The sequence below is a fragment of the Rhinolophus sinicus genome, chromosome 2 (assembly GCF_057876585.1).
Source record: "Rhinolophus sinicus isolate RSI-liver-muscle chromosome 2, RSI-T2T, whole genome shotgun sequence".
NCBI lineage: Eukaryota > Metazoa > Chordata > Mammalia > Chiroptera > Rhinolophidae > Rhinolophus > Rhinolophus sinicus.
In genome coordinates this window covers 113710469-113726842 of record NC_142502.1, presented here as the reverse complement: position 1 = coordinate 113726842, position 16374 = coordinate 113710469, and the positions used below count along the sequence as shown (strand labels likewise).

At 42.8% G+C, this 16374-nt stretch overlaps 1 protein-coding gene across 3 annotated transcripts in view; it reads right to left on the bottom strand.

The window, feature by feature from the left end:
- Positions 1 to 1182: 1182 nt before the first annotated feature.
- Positions 1183 to 16374, bottom strand: part of TMEM131 (transmembrane protein 131) — a 178125-nt gene continuing 162933 nt past the window's right edge. For 2 of the 3 annotated variants that reach the window (XM_019716511.3, XM_074332565.2), the window contains exons 36-41: positions 11283 to 11448; positions 10062 to 10183; positions 9863 to 9959; positions 8930 to 9027; positions 8036 to 8196; positions 1183 to 2233 (exon numbers count right to left, since the gene is read on the bottom strand). In XM_019716511.3, the coding sequence (XP_019572070.3) occupies positions 1946 to 2233; positions 8036 to 8196; positions 8930 to 9027; positions 9863 to 9959; positions 10062 to 10183; positions 11283 to 11448 (932 nt within the window). In that variant the 3' untranslated portion in view covers positions 1183 to 1945. The remainder of the gene's footprint in view (positions 2234 to 8035; positions 8197 to 8929; positions 9028 to 9862; positions 9960 to 10061; positions 10184 to 11282; positions 11449 to 16374) is intronic. The other variant, XM_019716512.3, reaches the window with a different exon arrangement.

Below are 16374 nucleotides of genomic sequence, written 5' to 3'. Positions count from 1 at the left end.
GTTAAGAGGCCTGCCCCTCAGGCCAATGCTTTAACATAAGCAAATAAGCCTCCATCATGCAAAATCTGGGCACGTTTCAGTTGGCTGTGTTTGCGCTGGACCCTGGGGTGCAGAATCTGTGTCGGTCATGTGGATGCATGCCCTGTTGGCTTCCAAAGCTAGAGGTTTTGGGGACTCGCCCCTCAGGTGCAGATCTGAAGTTGGGGTGCCAATGTATTTCTTACCCTTTTCAAGTGTATGGCATCCTCTGTCCCGCTGATGAGAGCAGCCCAGGTACAGTGAGAACTTAGAGGCAGCCGCACGGGAGGCTCGGGTAATTCTTATGAAGGAACAAGTTTAGGGGCCCGAGGTTCCCTGATGGAGGCAAGATGTACCAACATTTTCGTTTTGTAAATGAGGCTTACCATGACACTCATCTGTTTTCATAGCTTTGTAACACTTTAGTACTTGTTTCGGCACAGATTCTCGTGCCTTAAGTGTGTTCTGACTTTGCAAGTGTCACAGCAGACCCTGCCATTGAGATTGCAAGTCCAGGTCCACCTGGAGCCTTGAGTTCTGGTGTCCCCAAGGGACAAGCCACAGGGTAGAGAAGCGGGGTGACTGGTTTGCTGAGTGTTGGTGTGCAGCAGAGAAAAAGTCGGACTCAATACCACTCAGTACAAGGTTTCAATTGGACCCCTCTGACCTTCTTGGGGATGGTTGGAGTTCTCCAGGATGTGCTTGACGGCAAACAACATTTACGCTTAGCGTCTCCTGGTTACCCAGCAAAGGTTGTGTGTCCAAAGGCTGGCTTTAAAACAGACTGGAAATAAGAGCAAGTCGGAGCAGGTAACTTTCTGAAAAATAACCCCACCAATGCATCCTGGCATACCAGACTAGCCTGCTATCTCTGTAGTCTGGACAGGTACCATTTGGAGAAGTTGAGGGAGGAGTTTTAAAGTTGGAAAGGAGTCAACACACTTTTATTTAAAAGAAAACAAATTTCAGATGTGTAAACTTTTTCTATCAAGGACCTTCAGTGATTGCCATGGAAAAACACAGAATTTAATTAGACCTCAGAGGTTCCAGCTGTGATAAATCAATTGTCATAGAAGTGAGTCAGCACGGCTCACCTGGGTGTGGGAGAATCAATACACATGCACCTTGCATGTATAACAAGGAACACACACAACAATTCAAGGCTTTTGAAAAAAGCATCATTTATTTCAAAGTACAACACAAAGTTGTATTTTAAAGAAATACATATCCAATCTTGTACCAAGACTGGGCTATGTGCATTTCGGTTTATCTTTAAAATAAGTTCAGGTATACAAATGTTACATACCTCAAGTACAAACAGCACAGAAGATGCAGATGGTCTCAAATGAATGTTTTCACATTCATTCAAACACTGTTCTTCAAGTTGACTTACATTTCTGTAATCTGCTTTTAAACCAGGACAGCCTTATTTTAAAAAAATACTCTGTTTTTCAGCACAAAGTCCTCATACATTTTTAAAATTAGATCTTGGTGCATAATATTGTGAAATTATTAAAAACCAAACTTAATACTTGGTAATTTAATAAAATTGTCACATGCCAGGACTTCTGAATCAACTCAAATTATTTCCTTAGCTGAAATGGCAAATTTATATTTCTACAGATATATAAAGAGAATGGAAGAAGACTGGCGGTGGAAAATTGGTAACAGTAAAGGTTTTCAGATGTATAGGCCTTATGAGAGTTTGTGGCTGAGTCCAGACTTTTCTCTAAAGCACAACAGCAAATCTCACGTTTTCATAATTGCAAGAAAGATCCAAAAGCAGCGAGTGGTCCAAGCCTGCCCTGCTTGAGTCTGTTTTGCAAAGATGGGGGAAGGGTGTGGGATACTACAGCAGTGAGAGCCTCAGAGCCATCTCAGAAGCTGGCATATGATCTAGACGAGGGACCCACTGTGCTGTGTGTGCCTAATTGCAATTCTCATGAGGAAAGTGTGAATTCGACCATGGGTCGGAGCTTCTTCTTCCGATTGTAGGGCTCCATATGCGCCAGGGGTTGTAGGTCTGTCCCAAGTCCTCGGCCAGAGCGGAGGCAGAAGGGGCGTGAGGAGCAGAGTTCTCTGTGCCCATGAGGCCAATGCCGGTTAGCGTGCTGGCCGGAGTGGTGAAGGGCAGGGCGCTGGTAAGGTTGCTGGACCAGATGGAGCTGCTGAACGGAGTGCTGGACCACACGCTGCTGCTGTTGCCCAGGATTGACTGGCAAAACAAGACACAACAAGGTGTGAGCGTGGGGTTCGGGACAGGTGGCCAGGCAGGCAGGTGTGAGGGGATGTGGAAAATGGGCTGGGCCACAGTGAAATTTGTTTTAAAACAAATGTGCTATATATAGGTATAGCCCTCCAGAGTCTGAGCACATGGTCATGATATTTTAAAGGACCCAAATCCAGCCGTGCCTGTCCCTGTCAATAGAGTCCCAGCCGACAGCCATGACAGCCGGTCCCTCTGTGGCAGACTGGAACAGTGGGGCCTGTGCAGCCTGGAGCTGTTTTAAGGATGAGATGCTTTTAAGACAAGTCAAATGCTTACAGATGGAGACAAACTTTGGAGTCTACACGTATGAAGTTAAAACTAGTACCGTTAAACCTTGCTTATCTAATTTAGTTTCCTGAGAATGAAGAAATAATTACAGTCGGACGATATCTTTGTCATAATTTTGTGAAAGCTGAAGCCAGTGATCACTTCCCTTGGTAAGAATATTTTTCTGGAGCATGCATGCTTTTCACAGAAACATTTAGCTGAAAGCAAACAAATGCACATTAGAAAGCTTAGGCAAAGAACATAGGTGCTTCTCAGAAACAAAAGCGGTGCTCCCCGCCCTGCTCCCCTCCTACCCCTCCTCCCGATTGCAGCTTCTGTTGGGCCTGAGGGGCTGCATTCAGCCCGCCTTGGACATGGTAGAACTTAAGCTGGGCCGATGACCGCACTTTTGCTGTGCAAAATCTTTTTAGTTTGATGTAGTCCCATTTGTTTATTTTTTCACGTGTTTTCCATGCAAGAGTGGACATATTGAAAAACTATCACTAAGAGCAATGTCAGAGAGTCTCTGTCTACTGCCTGCGTTTTCTTCTAGTTTTATAGTTTAAGGTCTTGCATTTAAGTCTTTAATCCATTTTGAGTTCATTCTTGTATATGGTGTAAGAAGGTGGTCCAGTTTCATTTTTTCATCTACCTGTCCAGGCTTCCCAACATCATTTACTGAAGAGACTGTCTTTACCCCATTGTATATTCTTGCCTTCTTTACATAGATTAAAGGGCCATACAGGCCTGGGTTTATTTCTGGGCTCTCTATTCTGTTCTATTGATCTATGTGTCTGTTTTTATACCAGTACCATGCTGTTTTGATTCCTACAGCCTTGTAGTATAGTTTGATATCAGGTAGTGTGACACCTCCAACTTTGTTTTCCTTTCTCAAGATTGCTGTGGCTCTTCAGGGTCTTTTGTGGTTTCATATAAATTCTAGGATTGTTTATTCTAGTTCTGTGAAAAATGCCACTGGTATTTTGAAAGGAATTGCACGGAATCTACAAGTATAGATTGTTTTGGGCACTATGGACATTTTAACCATGTTAATTCTTCCTATCCATGAGCCCAGTATATGCTTCCATTTATTTCTTTTTCTTCAATTTTTTCCTTTAATGTCTTATACTTTTCCAAGTACAGATCTTTTATCTCCTGGGTTAAATTCATTCGTAGGTATTTTATTCTTTCTGATGCTATTGTAAATGGGATTGTTTTCTTAATTTGTCTTTCTGATAGTTCATTATTGGTGTATACAAATGCAACTGATTTCTGAATATTAATTTTGTATACTGCTACTTTACTGAATTCATTTATTAGTTCTAATAGTTTTTTTTTTTTTTTTTGGTGGTACTCTTAGGGTTCTCTCTATATAGTAGCATGCCATTTGCAAATAATGGCAGCTTTATTTCTTCCTTTCCAATTAGGATACTTTTAATTCTTTTTCTCATCTGATTACTGTGGCTAGGACTTCCAATACTGTGTTGAATTAAAGTGGTGAAAATGGACATGCTTGTTTTGTTCCTGATCTTAAGGAGAACGCTTTTAGCTTTTCCCCGTTGAGTATGTTACCTGCGGGTTTGTCATATATGGCCTTTATTATGTTGAGATATGTTCTCTCTCACCACTTTCCTTAGAGTTTTTATCATAAATGGATGTTGGATTTTGCCAAATGCCTTTTCTGTTCATATAATTATTTCTTTTTTATCCTTCATTTTGTCCATGTCATGTATCACGTTAACTTATTTGCAGATATTGAACTAACCTTGTCTCCTGTTAAGAAATCCCACTTGATCGTGGTGTATGACCTTTTTAATGTATTGCTGAATTCAGTCTAATATTTTGTTGAGGATTTTTGCATCTATGTTCATCAGGGACATTGACCTATAATTTTCTTTTTTTGTGGTGTCTTTGTCTGATTTTGGTATGAGGGTAATGCTGTCCTCGTAAAAGGAGTTTGGGAGCCTTCCCTCCTTTTCAGTTATTTGGAATAGTTTAATAAGGATAGGTATTAATACCTCTTTGAATGTTTGGTAAAATTCACCTGTGAAGCCGTCTGGTCCAGGACTTTTATTTGTTGGGAGTTTTTTGATTACCGATTCCATTTTGTTAGTAGTTATCAGTCTGTTCAGATATTGTTTCCTCCTGATTCAGTCTCAGAAGATTGTATGTTTCTAGGAATATATATCCATTTCCTCCAGGTTGTCCACTTTGTTGGCATATACTTGCTCGTATTTTCTTATAATTCTTTGTATTTCTGTCAGTTGTCACTTTCATTTCTGATTTTATTTGGGTCCTCTCTTTTTTCTTGATGAGTCTGGATAAAGGTTTATCAATTTTATCTTTGCAAAGAATCTGCTCTTGGTTTCATTGATGTTTTCAATTCTTTTAGATTCTATTTCATTTATTTCTGCTCTGATCTTATTTCCTTCCTTCTGCTCACTTTAGTCCATTTACACTTAAATTAATTATTTATAGGTATGTAGTTATTGCCATTTTATCAATTGTTTTCTGTTTTTGTAGTTCTGTTACTTTCTTGCTATCTTCTTTTGTATATTGATAACTTTCTATAGTGTTATGTTTTAGATTCCTTTACTCTTTATTTCTTGTATATCTCTTGTAAATTTTTGCTTTGTGGTTACCATGTGCTTCCTATATACTAAGCTATTTTATATCAGTGTATTTTAAGTTGATGGTCACTTATGTTCACACACATTCTATAATCACTACAATTTTTATTCACCGTTCCAAGTTTGTGTCATTATTTGTGTGTATCCCTTAAGATGTTATTGTAATTACACATATCTTTCTACTTCTGTCATTAAATCTTTGTACTAGCTTTATAATTGGTTCATCCATTGCTTTTAAATGTTTGCCTTTGTCTTGAGAATTTTTTTCTTTCCTATATTTTCTTATTCATATTTTTGATATTTTCTTCTTAATGCAGTCTCTTTAACATTTCTTCTAATACTGGTTTGGTTGTGATGAACTCCTTTAGCTTTTTCTTCTCTGGGAATCTCTTTATCTGTCCTTCAATTCTAAATGATCAGCTTTGCTGGATAGAGTAATCTTGGTCGTAGGTCCTTGCTTTTCATCGCTTGAATATTTTATGCCAATCCTTTCTGGCCTGCGAAGTTTCTGTTGGGAAATCAGCTGACAGTCTTACGGGAGCTTCTTTGTAAGTAACTGCTTTTCTCTTGTTGCTTTTAAGATTCTTTCTTTGTCTTTAAACTTTGGCATTTTAATTGTGATGTATCTTGTTGTGGGCCTGTTTGGGTTCATCTTGTTTGGGACTCTCTGTGCTTCCTGGGCTTGTATGTCTATTCGTTTTGCCAGGTTAGGGAAGTTTTCTGTCATTATTTCTTCAAATAGGTTTTCAATCCCTTGTTCTCTCTCTTCTCCTTCTGGTATCTCTATATACAAATGTTGGCACACTTGATGAGGCTCCTTAAATGATCCTCATTTTAAAAATTCTGTTTTTCTTTTTGCTGTTCTAATTGGGTGTTTCCTGCTACCTTGCCTTCCAGATCATTCATCATGTAATGTGCTGTTGATTCCTTCTATTGCATTTATTTCACTGATTGTATTCTTCACTTCTGACTGGTTCTTTTTCATGTCTTCTATGTGTTTGTTGAAGTTGTCCCTGAGTTCAATCTATTTTTCCCCTAAGTTCACTAAGCAACCTTATAACCGGTGTTTTGAATTCGGCATCTGGAAGACTGCTTGCCTCCATTTTTAGTTCTTTTTCTCGAGTTTTCCTGGAAGCTCTTTCATCAGGGACATATTTCTTTGTCTCACTGTGGCCTACTCCCTGTGTTTGTTTCTATGTATTAAGTAGATCTGCTACATTTCCTGGTCATGGCAGATTGGCCTCATATAGTAGGTGTCCCGTGGGGCCCAGTGGTGCAGTCTCCCTGGTTTCCTGAGCTCCAGGTGTGTCCTATGTGTGGGTTGTGTGCTCTCCTGGTGTAGATGAGCCTTGATTGCTGTTGGCACATCAGTGGGATTGACCCTCAGGCTGACTGACTGTGAGGGCTGGATGTGTCTACAGTGGAGAAGCTGTTGTCTGGGGGCTGACCCCAGAGAAGGAGTTGCTTTACCAGGCTGTGGTGCCAGCCGAATGCACCCTTTGGGTGTGTTACTTATGGAGCTGGTTGGGTGGTGGTCTCTGTGGTCTGAAGCTGACCACCAGATGTGTTGGGTCTGGAGCCTCTTGAACCTGCCTTGGGGCCACGTAGTAGGAGCTACAAAGTGACCTGTGGTTGGTTGCTGCTTGTGTTGGGCTTGGAGGCGCTTGGGAGTCTATTCTGCAAACTGAGGCCAGCTGCCACTTGTGTCCAGCTTGGGACTGTTTGGTGGGCACCTCGATATGAGCAGAGACCATCTGCCACTTGTGCCTGGTTTGTGGCTACTTAATTGAGGCTGTGTTTCAAGTCAAGGCTGGCAGCTGTTTATGCCAGCCTGAGACCCCCGATGGGCGTTGCAATGTAAGTTGAGACTGGTCTCCATTTGTGCCAGGCTTAGGGCTGCTTAGCAAGAGGCACTGGGCACACTGAGGCCAGCTGCTGCTTCTTTGGGGTTTGTGGACCTTTCAGAGATTTTAGGAAAGTCTGCAGTGCAAACTGAGGCAGGGCACTTGTGTGGAGGAGCCCCTGCAAGAGGTTTTGTTTTGTGGTGAGTAGGGTGGGGTCTCAGGGCATCATCAGGGTGGGGCAAAGCATGTTAGCCAGGTTAATAAAGAGCTCAGATCTGGCGCCCACCTGCGCAGGGTTGGCTGGGTAGGGGGAGAGTTCAACAAAGGAACAATGTCATGAACCAGCAGCTCTGTCCCTGGAGACAGCTGCCATGAACCTTGGTCCTTCATCCCTCTTCCCAAAGCTATTCAATTAAGTTCCTCCCCGTATGTCCCTGGTGCCTTTAGAGCTGCTGCCCCAGAGCTGGGACTTAGAGTGCGTGAGTCTGAGCGCAGGCCCTTTAAGAGCAGTCTTGGTTTCTAGCAGCTCTTTGTCTCTCAGGGATGCAATCCCTGCTGGTTTGCACAGCCAGGTGTTGTGGGGGTTTCCTCTTCCCAGCACTGGAGTCCAGGGCTGGGGTGCTCAGTGTGGGGTTGGGGGAGTGTCCCTGCCCCACCTACCAGTCTCCATGTGGCTTCTTCTGTATGTGCTTAGTTATAGGACTTCTGTTCAGCTAGACTTGAGGTGGTCTCAATGATGGCTGTTCTATCATTTAGTTAATTCTGATGTGGTCGTGGGACCTGGTGAGCACAGTGTTCACCTACTCTGCCATCTTGACTGGAAGCCTCCTCTTCCCCTAAGTTCTTGACTGTAACTCTCTGAAGAATACTCATGAGTCACTTTGGCAGATACAGAGACACAGCAAGTACACAGCAATAACAGTACTAAGCCACCCGTTCCAAACTGATACTGCTATTTGTTAATAACTGCCAGTGGCAGTCAAGACGAGTGAGCCCAGAGTACTCACTGTGGCCGTGTGGGTGGGAGAGCCGGAACTGGCTGGCCAGGAAGGACTGGGATCCGTCACTGGAGAGTCCCACAAGTATGAAGGGCCACTACTAAACTCATTCCAGCTCCTCTGGGAGGTCTGATTGCATGATCGAGATAATCCAAGTTTGCTGAAAACTTCTGAAAATAAGGACACAATTATCAAGTCCGTATTTTATTTTGCCGTGCTCACCTAGGAGAGGATGGGGCATTCCCTCAGTGGCACTTATTTGACCTCCGCACACTTGGAGCCATCACAACTACTTTGTCAGTTCCCACCACACTGGGGCGGGGGTTGGAGGGTGGGGCACTGGGGAAGTTCCCCAGAACTCAAGCACACGACACATGCTTTGAATACTTCGCCCAAACCTCTCACTGGGTGACATCAAATGCAAACATCCCTCAGCGTTAACATTATGATTACAGCTAATGCTAATGCCTCTAATTCTGGCCAGCAAGGAAAAGTAAGGAGCCCCAGCACAGCCAGGAGTCACCTTTCAGGCACACAATCCTTTCTTGAAGCTCTTAAATGAGTGTTGTGAAGCACACACCGAGCAGGACTCACATAGCACTGAGCCTGTTCCCTGCACCTCTAGGCTGGGAGGGGACCCTTCCCACAGGCTCTTGCTGGGCCCACCAGCCACCCAGCACAGCAAGAACAGACCTGCTTCCCCGAGGTCAGCCCACATATCTTATGTCTACTGGTGCCTGATTGCAAGTACAAAGACATGTATCTTTTAGAAATGTCTGGTCCACAACAATCATGCCCGCTTCTCTATCTCAGCGTGTTTCTCCACACACAAAACTAGACATCATCTTCCTCCCTTCTTTAGCCACAGGCTTATTAGTTATAGGTCTAGTGTTAAACACTCACCACCGGTTAGGTTGAAAGAATTCCCAAAGGCGGAGAATGAATTGAGGGGTGTGAAGTCAGGGCTGCTGGGGTTGCTGACAGGACTCCACAAACCCGAGCTAAAAGTTACAAGAAGAAAATGCAATAAAATGTATGAGAGTTAGCAGAAACAGGTCCATTAAGTATGGCTTCACAAACTGGAGGTGCTGCTTCAACTGGGGTTACTCAAACATTAAACACCAAGACAGAGGGGAGAACTGGGAAATAGCTTCTCTACCATAGAGGGTTAAGGCACAGAGAGTTACAGAGTGTCTTATCACAAGCCAAGAGCCTGTGCAAAGTAAGTTTTACAGTAAAAAGAGCTTTTTTCCTTATGTTTACTTTTTGGTAATGGAAGATTAAACTATTTCAAATCCAGGATTCATTTAATTTTTTAGCGCTGAGCAGGTACAACTGGGTCTCTGCTTCCTGACAGTCTATTATGACTTGTTATGTATCTGGGAAGGTGAAGCGAGGCACTCACACGCCACCATGCCCACCACAGGGGCTCTGGGTCAACAAAGTGGCACGGCCAATAATTTACTATAAATTGTCTACTATTAGCTCAAATTTCCTTCCTCTCAAATACATTTTTGTTCTTGTGTTTCTAATGACCAGACGCCATCCTTTCTTACAGGAGGTCAAGGTAACGGAGAATGAGAACTGATTTAAAACGGGAACACGACTGTCGCTGTGTGCTGGGTGAGGTGTGTTGTGTGCTTTCCGCTGTCAGAGAGCAACCGGGCTGCCTGCTTCCACCCACTGCCAGGTGCTCCCAGAGGCCTGGACCACTTCTGACAAATGCCGACTTTAATCTAGGGAAGAACATGCCTGAAATGTGGGTACGGGATGGAAGGTGCCAACCCGACCTGAGAAGCCTCTCCATTTCTGTTGGGTTGGAATGGTCTACTGTACCTGTCTGAGCCGTCGCTGTCAACAGGAGTGTGTGAGATGCCAAGGCTGCTGGCAAAGTCTGTTTTGTTTGAAGAAACTTTAGTGAAGCCATTCCCACCTGTAACAATGGACTCTGAATCAATCAAAGGCAATCAGGCCCAAGGTAAGTCCACCATGCCCACAGTCCCGCTGGGAAAGGCTGTGACACCAGGGCACTCACCCGGGCTCTTGTCGTACCCGGCCGTGACTGCAGCAAAAGTGGGGTTGCCATTCTTGCCGGGGAGCGAGGCTGCTTTTGCCAATTTGTGTTTGCTTCCATTTGGATGCTTGGTTTTAGGGTCACTGAAGGAAAAGGGGAACAGAGAACAACTCATTCCTTGTCAGCACTGCCCTTGGAGGCCTGGGGCACACTTGTCTTAGGGCTGTGGCTCCCACATGGTTGAGCCCAAGCAGCCAGCACCTGCACTGTGGCTGGCCCATGGAAATGCTCTGGGACCTCCAACTGTGCAGTCAGATGGGGCAGAGGGAAGGTCGGGGGTGGGGGGTAAGAAAATACAAGGCCACTAAAGAGACCAGGACTGGAAAGCTGTTTTAGAGGAGCACTAGGAAAGGGGGCCACTAGGCAGTGAACAAGGAGAACATGAGTGCCTGGCAGGGGACAACACACGGTGAAGCCGTCCTTAGAAAGCCGCCTCCCCTCAGCACAGGCTAAGCAGTTCCGGGTGGCCTGCCCTAGCCTCAGCAGCTGCTGCGTCTTCTGGCAAGAGTTCAAAACCAGGCAGGGACACCTCCTCATGTGCAGAGCAGGGGTGGTGACAGTCCCTAACGCGCCCTTGCTGGGAGGATGAGATGCCGTGACAGCTGTGTGGTGCTGAGAACAGTGCCGCATGTGGTCACAGTCGTCGCTGCGGTGATCATACTCTACAAGTCAGATACACACACGTGTGGCTGTGCCCCCAGTGAGCAGTGCTGGTTGACGTGTCCCGACTGGTGTGGCATGTCACCATGGCAGCACCGCCACGGCAGCAGTCCTGTTCCAGACCCTGCCTTGGTAACTGAGCTAAACTGCCGTAAGGTCCAAACAAATGCCATCAACCCATCCCTGAGCCTCCCAGGACCTCGCCTGTACACTCCACTTACTGCTGAGTGTGCCGCTGACTCGTGACTGAGAACCTAATTCTAATAAGTCAGATCATGCATTTCCAGTCCATGGGGACAGAAGCTAAGGGAGGAAAGGGGGTGCTGCTGGGGTCGGGCACCAACATGGAGGCATTTAGGGGGAACTGACACCAGGTGAAAGGCCGAACAACTGTCAGCAGCAGACGCAGGAGCGAGACAGGACAGCAGTCCGTGGCCACTGAGCGTTTAAGTTCAATGGGAGGCAGCCCCAGGCTTCTGGTCACTTACCTGTTCGAGGAACAGGAAGTGACTGGGGGCCTACCTGCTGGAGCTGCTGTTGACGATGCTGCTGTAGCTGCTGCGGGACGTGAGCGGGCAGGGTGCGGCGGGCGGGGATGGAGAGGCGGGTGTCGGCGAGGTCTGGCGTTGTTTTAAGAAAATGTCTGCGTTGAGGGTTTGCAGAGAAAGTTTATAAAGACTATCGGTAGCTGGAAAGTAAAAATAAAAGATCTCATTAACGTGGTATTTCACTCTCCAAAATCAGTTCCGTTCGGTGTTCTGCTTGATACCATACAGAACACAAGAGCCTCCACAGAAAAGCAAAATTCAACCTTTTATGTGCGTTCTGTTCAAAGGCTGAAAGAAAACTAGGGGAGCAGCTTCTGTCTGCATTATGGGGTCCTCCCGGAATCACCGGCGGGGCCCACTGCTCTGCTGTGTGTGCAAGATCTCTTGGACAGGTCTGCTCTTCTTCCCTGTGTCCTGTGTCTCTCAGGGATAGGCAGGGAAATCATATGTGGGACTGCAAGTCTCTGTGCTTCCACACACGTTCACACCTGTGGCAGGTGCAGAGCCCTGGGCAATACATCCCCAAGTTTGCCACGTAATACCTTGTGCTCTGGCATACCTGGTTTACAAGGATACAAACTCTTAATATAGTCCTGTTGCCCTTTAGGGTAACGTCTACACAGCTGTTCTAAAAATTTTTTAAAGAAAAAATTCTAGTGTTATGAGATATTTTTTCTGCACTCACTAAACAGAAACACGTGTGTCAAGATGCACATTAGGTAAATGCCACGTTCACCTCCTCCTATGACCACATCAAAATTACAACTAAATTAGAACTAAAAAAAGAACAAGCCTAAAGTGAGTAGAAGGAAGGAACAAGATCAGACCAGAAATAAACAAAATAGAGTCTAAAAAACAATAGAAAAGATCAATAAAACCAAGAGCTAGTACTCTGAAAAGATAAAACTGTGTTTCCCTGAAAGTAAGACCCAGCTGGACCATTAGCTCTAATGCGTCTTTTGGAGCAAAAATTAATATAAGACCCAGTTTTATTTTAATATAAGACGGGGTATAATATATAATATAATATAGTATAATATAATACAATATAATATAATGTAATGTAATGTAATGTAATATAATATGATTAATATAACATAACACAATACAAGATTAAGTCTTATATGTTTTGCTCCAAAATATGCATTAGTGCTGATGGCCCGGCTAGGTCTTATTTTTGGGGAAACATGGAATTTATAACCATACTCATCAAGAAAAATTGAGAGAGGACCCAAATAAAAATCAGAAATGAAAGAGAAGGGATGACTGACACCACAGAAATACAAAGGATTATAAGAAAATACTACGAGCAATTATATGCCAACAAATTGGACAACCTGGAAGAATGGATAAATTCCTGGAAACATACAATCTTTTAAGACAATCAGAAAAAACAGAAAATATGAACAGACTGATAACTACCAAGGAAATGGAATCAGTAATCCAAAAACTCCCAAAACACAAAAGTCCTGGACCAGACGGCTTCACAGGTGAATTTTACCAAACATTCAAAGAGGTATTAATACCTATCCTTATTAAACTATTCCAAATAACTGAAAAGGAGGGAAGGCTCCCAAACTCCTTTTACGAGGACAGCATTACCCTCATACCAAAATCAGACAAAGACACCACAAAAAAAGAAAATTATAGGTCAATGTCCCTGATGAACATAGATGCAAAAATCCTCAACAAAATATTAGCAGACTGAATTCAGCAATACATTGAAAAGGTCATACACCACGATCAAGTGGGGTTTCTTAACAGGAGACAAGATTAGTTCAATATCTGCAAATAAGTTACCATGATACATGACATGGACAAAATGAAGGATAAAAAGATGTAATAGTAAGAACAGATGCAGAAAAGGCATTGGGCAAAATCCAACATCCACTTATGATAAAAACTCTAAGGAAAGTGGTGAGATAGAACATATCTCAACATAATAAAGGCCATATATGACAAACCTACAGCTAACATCATGCTCAACGGGGAAAAGCTAAAAGCGTTCTCCTTAAGATCAGGAACAAAACAAGCATGTCTACTTTCACCACTTTAATTCAACACAGTATTGGAAGTCCTAGCCACAGCAGTCAGACGAGAAAAAGAAATAAAAGGCATCTAAATTGGAAAGGAAGATGCAAAACTGTCATTATTTGCATATGATATACTATACAGAGAGAACCCTAAAGATTCCACAAAAAACTATAATGAATTCATTTATCAGTTCTAAAAGTAGCAGGATACAAAGTTAATACTCAGAAATCAGTTGCGTTTTTATACACTAATAACAAACTATCAGAAGGAGAAATTAAGAAAACAATCCCATTTATAATAGCATCAAAGAGAGTAAAATATCTAGGAATGAATTTAATAAAATACCTAGAACTGGATGAGACAAAAGATCTGTACTCAGAAAACTACATGGCATTGAAGAAAGAAAGTGAAGGAGATACAAATAAAGGCTATACCATACTCATGGATAGGAAGAATTAACATCATTAAAATGTCCACACTACCCAAAGCAATCTACAGATTCAATGCAATCCCTATCAAAATACCAGTGGCACTTTTCACAGAACTAGAACAAACAATCCTAGAATTTATATGCAACCACAAAAGACCCTGAAGAGCCACAGCAATCTTGAGAAAGAAGAACAAAGTTGGAGGTATTACCTCTCTGATATCAAATTACACTACAAGACTACAGAAATTAAAACAGCATAGTGCTAACATTAAAAACAGACAGATCAATGGAACAGAGAGCCCAGAAATAAACCCATGGTCAATTAACCTATGACAAGGAAGGCAAGAATATGAAATGGGGTAAAGACTGTCTCTTCAACAAATGGTGCTGGGAAAACTGCAAAATACATGCAAAAATATGAAACTGGACCATTTTTTTTATATCACATACAAGAATGTACTCAAAATGGATTACAGACTTAAGTGTAAGACCCAAAACCATAAAACTCCTAGAAGAAAACATGGGCAGGAAACTCATAAACATTGTTCTTAGTAAATTTTTTTTGGATGTATCTCCTCTTGCAAAGAAAACAAACAAAATAAAGAAATTGGGATGACATCAAACTAAAAAGTTTTTACACAGTGAAGGAAACCATTAACCTACTGAATGGGAGAAGATATTCACCAATGATACATCCGAGAAGGGGTTAAAGACAAAATATATAAAGAACTCATACAACTTAACATCAATAAAAGAATCCGATTTAAAAATGGGCAGAAGACTTGAATAGACCTTTCTCCAAAGAGGATATACAGATGGCCAACAGACATGAAAAGATACTCAATGTCACGAGTCATCAGAGAAATGCAAATAAAAACCACAAAGAGATACCACTTCACACCTGTCAGGATGGTCATCATCAAAAAATCAACAAACAAGTGTTGGCGAGGATGTGGAGAAAAGGGATCCCTCGTGCACTGCTGGTGATTGCAAATTGGTGCAGCCACTGTGGAAAACAGTATGGAAGGTCCTCAAAAAATTAAAAATACAACTACCTTATGACCCAGCAATTCCACTTTTGGGTTTATATCTGAAGAAATCTAAAAACACTAATTCAAAAAGACATACAAGATCGGACAATTAAGTTCATGAACTCATCCTAGAAAAAGTGCTACATACCTCACTGCTGAATATCACTATGGTCACCTTGGAAGTACTCCCCTTGGGAAGCTATGTACCAACGCCAGTGCCTAGTCCACCCTTCAAAGCAATTTTGGAACTCTTTTTCTGGAATGGCCATCAGAACTGTTGTATTTTCTGGAATGGCCATCAGAGCTACTGTCGTACTACCCTTGATGTCCTGAATGTCACCAAAATGTCTTCCTTTTAATATTTCCTTTATCTTCGGGTAAAGAAAGAAGTCATTGGGACCCAGATCAGGTGGGTAGGGAGGGTGTTCCAATAGTTACTTGTTTACTGGCTAAAAACTCCCTCACAGACAGTGCCATGTGAGCTGGTACAAGAACCATGAATTGTTGGCAAAAAGTTCAGGTCGTCTAACTTTTACATGCAGCCTTTCCAGCACTTCCAAACAGTAAACTTGGTTAACTGTTTGTTCAGTTGGTACAAATTCATAATGAATAATCCCTCTGATAGCAAAAGGTTAGCAACATCGTTGCAGCAAGTTCGCAACTTTGTCAGACGTCATATGCACCCCTGTGTTCACTGCAGCATTATTTACAATAGCCAAACAATGGAAGCTACTTAAATGTCCATCAGTAGACGAATCAATAAAGAAGAAATGGCACATATATATACTGGAATATTACTTGGCCATAAAAAAGAATGAAATTTTACCATCTGCAACAACATGGATGGATCTAGAGGGTATTATACTGAGTGAACCAAGCCATACAGAGAAAGATAAATACCACCATATGATTTCACTTATATGTGGAATTTAAAGAACAAAATAAAACAGAAACAAAGTCATAGATACAGAGAACAAACTGATGGTTACCAAGTGGGAGGGGTGTTGGGGGCTGGGTGAGAAAGGGGAAGGGATTAAAAAATAAAAGCTGGCAGTTACAAAACAGTCACCGGGATGGAAAGTACAGTGTAAGGAATATAATCAATAAGACGGTAGTAACTATGTATGGTGTTAGGGGATATCAGATTAATTGGGGTACTCACTTCGTAAGGCATATAAACATCTAATCACTATGTTGTACACCTGAAACTAATATATTGTAGGTCAACTGTAATTTAAAAATAAAAAATTGTTAAGAATATTTTGAAAAAAGACATCACTTTGCATGTCTACCATGTGTACCTTGGAGCTGGTCCAGCTACTGTAATCCACAGAAGCATAAAAAAACGGTGCAGGCCTCTGTGAACTCAGTCTCCACAGGTTCCCATATTTGAGGCGGCCCACTCACTCAGTTAATCCTGGCACAGCTACCCAGTTCCACTGCCCTCGTTTCTCATCCCTGCCCAGCTTTGTGCATTTCCCGGTCCCCTGCCAGTGGCCTTTCATGCCCCACGCAAGTTCTGCCTACAGAGAGGACTGCCTGCTCTACTCCGATGTCCTTGAGGAGTCTGT